Here is a 5,612-nt window from a genome sequence, read left to right on the forward strand (position 1 = left end):
CTGAATTATGAGGATCAATACCTTGTGTGGCCTGAATTATGAGGATCAATACCTTGTGTGGTCTGAATTATGAGGATCAATACCTTGTGTGGCCTGAATTATGAGGATCAATACCTTGTGTGGTCTGAATTATGAGGATCAATACCTTGTGTGGTCTGAATTATGAGGATCAATACCTTGTGTGGCCTGAATTATGAGGATCAATACCTTGTGTGGCCTGAATTATGAGGATCAAGACCTTGTGTGGCCTGAATTATGAGGATCAATACCTTGTGTGGTCTGCTGGTCAAACAAAGTTGCCCATATCTGGGTATTGAGTGATATAGCATCTGGAAGGCACTCTCAATGAGATGAAGAATGTGGGTGAGATATAGGGTCTACAAGGTACTATGGGTGAACTGTTGGGTTTATAAGTACTATGGATGAGATATAGGGTCTACAAGATACTATGGACAAGATTTAGGGTCTATAAGGTATTATGGATGAGCTGTGGGGTCCTATAAAAGTACTATAGACAAGATGTAGGGTTTATGAGGTATATGGATGAGACATAAACCCTTAAAGGTGATGGATTAAAAGAGTTAAGGAACAACTACTCAAAAATCAGTGAATATGTATGAATAACATTTGTTGCTCATCCAAAGTTTCATGTTAAGAGAGAGAATGATTTATTCATTGGGGCAAATTCTTTTTTTACAGTTTAGGCATCAGTCCCTTCTTGCCACTAACCACTCAACTCTGAAGTAGGGTTTCTTTGTTTTGTTTCAATAACTCAGAGTGAGGTGCTATTTCTCAGAGGCACGGCACAATGTGCCATAGATATGAACATATATGGTCAGTTGTCCAACACAATCAGTGCTTAAATCATTTGCACAGGAGAAACAATCAGCTTTTCAATCTTGGATCTGTTACACAGTGTGTATGTTGTTCAGTATTATAAGGAGATGATGGGGTATAGCAATCTTATAGGGTAAGTGGTATTGAAGTGAGAAGCACTAGGGTGATACACTGTTATAGGAAAGGGTGCAGTGGGGTAATACTGTGTTTCAGGGTATAAGGTACTGAGTGGTGCTACTGCATAGACATTATAGGATGGATGGTATTGTGGTGATGTTATAGAGTAGATATTAATGTGGTAGTAGTATTATAGGGTAGATAATACTGGAGATGAAGTATGAAACTGACCGAAAAACTTTGGGATTCATCATTTCTGTTTTAATATCCACTTTTCAAAGCTTGCATAGGTTGAACAGAATTTGTTAAGATAGATTTTCTATAACTGGATACCCTTCCTGTTGCAAACCCTCACTTGTTTTCAAGAAAGATATTTCCCCATGGCGGAACATGTTTTCACAGAAGATTGGAAATGAAGGGGACTGTTTGAATGATTGATGGTGACACTCATTTACAGCAATTATGCAATGTTAAGAGAAGTAGACACCAGCTCTCTCTCTCTCTCTCTCTCTCTCTCTCTCTCTCTCTCACACACACACACACCATGCAGTGGGACTGATCTCAGAACCAAGTGTTTTGAAAGCAAGCTTGTTAACCACACAACTATGCCTATTTCTTGTATAAAATAGAAAATGCTACTCCAGGTCCCACCCCACCCTAAAAAAAGAGACCTATATAAACCAATGCAGGAAAAAAAAATGAAATAAAGCCAAAATAAACGTACCTTTCTTTGAACAACACTGAATCCCACACGGCAACGAGTACAACACTCACCATCTTTCCATTCTGGTGCCTTTTCTGCCACAAACATTGCATCAGCTTCTTTTAAAGCAGGAAACGTATAACCTACAATGTAAGACAATTTAATGTGATGTGTAGTTAGTAAAATTACTTCATTAACTTAAAACTTTGTAGCTGAAAATGGTAATTGCTTTGTGATATTTAATGAACTAACAAGGTTATTTTTCCACATTGACGGGGAAATTGATGCTTCACTTCATGCTCTTGCTTGATGAAGCTGGGGTCATCCCAAGTCAGTGGTCCCAGAGATTTTCTTATCGATAGAGCTGACTGGGTCCACCAGTGATGTCCATCAATAGCAGTCCCATGTCAGTCCCTCTGCATCCTCCGAGGTGACATTGAGCTTCTGGTGATCTTCCCCAATCACATCCAACCATCTGGTCCATGGCCTGCCACGAGGCCTCTTCCAGACCACAGCTTTTGTATCAAATGAGAATAAAGTCCTTGTAGGATGATCTAGCATGAGACAGAGGACATGTCCATACCAGTGCTATGAGGTGGGTGGCTATGGGCTGATGTGTGCACACATGCATTTCTTTGTTGGAAACATGATGGTACCATCTGATGTTCTTGATGGTTTTCAGGGCTCTGCTATCAAAGTTACCAAATCTCTGTTTATTCAAGGAATTGAAGCAAGGTTGTTTATTTTTGGAGAGTGATATCTGATAGAGCCAATAAGGTGCAGGACTACCAACCAAAAGATCAGTGGTTCGTGTCACATTCCCAATACAGTATAAATAACTAAGACACCTTTTTGTTCTGCCTAATTTTGTATAATTAGTAGGATTAATAGAGGAAAATACCTTTAACCCTAACATTCTCCAAGTCTTTCTAGGATGAAAGATAGGGATAATTGATTGTAGAGTGAAATTAGTGTAGTTAATACCTAATCAGAACTTTTGTGAAGGTCTGAAGGCGACATCTGTGAAAAGAGTGGCGGCTGAAGGGGACATTTGTGAATAGTTAGTCAGGTTTTGGTGATAAGAGGATGACAAGAGGAATTGCAATGATTTGTTTTTCTTTGTAAAAAATGTGAGGTGGGAAAGGGGCAGTGTCCATGACCTTTGTATGGTGATGTGACCACATTCACAGACTGGTGAGGCTAATATGACTGATGAATAACTTGAACATTTATAGGTCACAATGTTCAAAGGAAAAGTGAGGTTCAATGAGAGAATTCCAGAGAGTTGCAATTCCAAAGAGGAAGGTCTGAGAAGTAATGTATGAATTGAGTGGGTTAAAGTTGGTTTGTTCAGTAGATGAAGATTAACACAAAATAACTAGATGATGATGGCATTGAAGATGTCAAAATAATGACTCACCCTCCATTTTCATTAAATGGTATGTGTCTTGCACTGCTTTGTAGCTGGGTTCATTGCGGAAAGCATGTGACCATACCTGGATCAGTTCCAATATTTTCTCTTTGACAGGGGGTGGTCTTGTCTGGAAAGAATGAACAGAACATACAGAGAACAGTGAAATACTTTCCTATCTATAATGAAAATGCATTATTATAGATTATTACAGGTTATTACAGACTGGCAGTAGCATTGCTACAAATTCTTACAGGCTGGCTATAGCATTGTTACAGGTTATGATAGATGGACAGTAGCATGGTTACAAGTATTACACACTGACAGTGCATGGATGTGAGTGTGTGATGTCTATGCATGTGTACATGTGTGGGCTGACATGTGGGTGAGGGATGATGGTATTAGCTTGATGCATATGTGCATGTTGTAGGGGAAGCATACGTATGGGTGCAGGTGTGTATCAGCCATGTGTGAATACTCCAGTGCACAGACCTGCAGGTGTATACATCAACTGTGTATATCAGCTGCATGTGGTTGGTTGTATGAGCATGCGTGTGAATACATGTGCATTAGTGCCTGCTGTATATGTGTGTGAATGTGTTTAGGATGCATGTATAGGTACATGTGCATATGGATGATTGATGAACACAAGTATATACATTCTTTTATTTGTATGTGAACATATGTATGTGTTTGTTTGGAAGAACATACATACATGTGTGAACATATATATGCATGCTTTTGATACTTGTGTGTGTGAGCATGATAGATATATGCTGGAGTTTGTGTATCTCTTCATTCAATAAAACAAGCCTGAATGAGCTATGTTTCTGAAAATCTAAGATGCATGGAGCTGAAGCAAACAGTTTTAAATAAGATGCAACTCCTACTAAATGTGTTAAATGCCTTTTCTTCCATATGTCCACTCACTTGTATATCACCATCATTTAACATTCATTCTCCATCCTGGTAGTGCTCGTTTGATAGTTATTTTATTGACCCCAGAGGGATGAAAGGCAAAGATGATCGCAGCAGAATTTGAACATAGAAAATATGCTTAGTATTTATTCCGGCTCTTTGTTTTAACACTAAGAATTCTGCTAGTTCACCACCTTCACAAGTATGAAGCAATACTAAGCAAACTAGAAAGCAATACCTTGACTTGTTCCTTCAGAAACTCCATGAACTCTTTGGAAGCAACTTCTTGGTGAATCAATGAGGAGCAATTCTTTACACAGGACTCCAGTGTCTGTAACAGAAAACAAAACCTTTTATTTCACATCATTGATAGGATTACATATGGAATTGAACTCAATTCTTGCTCTTTAGTGTCATACATACACAATATGCACATGATGAATGTTGCCAAAATGCAAATAAGCGCACACATGCTCAAACACACACTCAGACAAATATTGCGAAAATACAAATATGCACACATATGCACAAAGAAGCATGTCTTCAAAGGAACAAAGCCATCAACAGGGGAAATGACAGCAATGTCACCACTTGCAGCTGGCTGATTTTCGGTGAAGCTCAAATGTCAACGCACGCACGCACGCACAATTTGAAACCTTAACACAGTTTAGATGATCAATAAGTAACAATCAATAACTGAAATCTCTTTATAAACACAATATGGACATTTTACAAAATAGAAAAAAGCGTGCGTGCGTGCGTTTGTTAACATTTGAGCTTCACCGAAAATCAGCCAGCTGCAAGTGGTGACATTGCTGTCATTTCCCCTGTTGATGGCTTTGTTCCTTTGAAGACATGCTTCTTAAGAAGCATTATAAGGTATGTTTCTTTCCCCTACTCTTTTCCCATCTTGCAAGTTGCTTGGTGACCTCACTCGTGCCAGGAGCATGAGAATGACAAAAGCACCCAGTACACACTGTGAAATGATTGGTGTCAGGAGGGGTATCCAGCCATAGAAACCATATCAGAGCAGACATTGGAATGAGATGCAACTCTGCAGCCTACCAAATCCTGTCAAACCATCCAACCTATGCAATCATGAGAAACAGATGCAAAACGGTGATAATGATGATGGTTAATACCATGAAGGTTATCCAGCTGTAAAACACTATCACAATAATGTGTATCTGACCCATGTTAATAAAGGAAAACGGACATAAAAACAAATATCTATAAATTAATTGTGAAATTTTATTTCACTAGCATTATAATATTGATATAAACAATGTTAATGTAACAAGCTATTGTAGAGTGTAGTGGGCGCTTTTACGTGCCACCAGCATAAAGGTCAGTCAGGCAGTACTGGCAACGGCCACGTTCAAAATGGTGTATTTTACGTGCCACCTACACAGGAGCCAGTCCAGTGGCACTGACAACGATCTCGCTCGAATGTCTTTATACATGCCACTGGCACAAGTGTCAGGAAGGCGACACTGGGTACAGGTGCCATCATGATTTCGCTTTTGCTTGCTCCAACAGGTCTTCGCAAACCGAGTTTAGTGTCCAATGAAGGAGACGACGTTGGCATGGGTGCCAGCCGATGAATTAAGTTCAATTTCAATTTCA

At 39.3% G+C, this 5,612-nt stretch overlaps 1 protein-coding gene across 5 annotated transcripts in view; it reads right to left on the minus strand.

The window, feature by feature from the left end:
• LOC106883725 (hepatocyte growth factor-regulated tyrosine kinase substrate) overlaps positions 1-5,612 on the minus strand; it is an 86,976-nt gene that overhangs the window by 50,649 nt on the left and 30,715 nt on the right. For all 5 annotated transcript variants that reach the window (XM_052974051.1, XM_052974050.1, XM_052974053.1 and 2 more), the window contains exons 4-6: positions 4,225-4,317; positions 3,078-3,198; positions 1,679-1,800 (exon numbers count right to left, since the gene is read on the minus strand). In XM_052974051.1, coding sequence (XP_052830011.1) covers positions 1,679-1,800; positions 3,078-3,198; positions 4,225-4,317 — 336 coding nt within the window. The remainder of the gene's footprint in view (positions 1-1,678; positions 1,801-3,077; positions 3,199-4,224; positions 4,318-5,612) is intronic.

Source organism: Octopus bimaculoides, chromosome 17 (assembly GCF_001194135.2).
Source record: "Octopus bimaculoides isolate UCB-OBI-ISO-001 chromosome 17, ASM119413v2, whole genome shotgun sequence".
Taxonomy (NCBI): domain Eukaryota; kingdom Metazoa; phylum Mollusca; class Cephalopoda; order Octopoda; family Octopodidae; genus Octopus; species Octopus bimaculoides.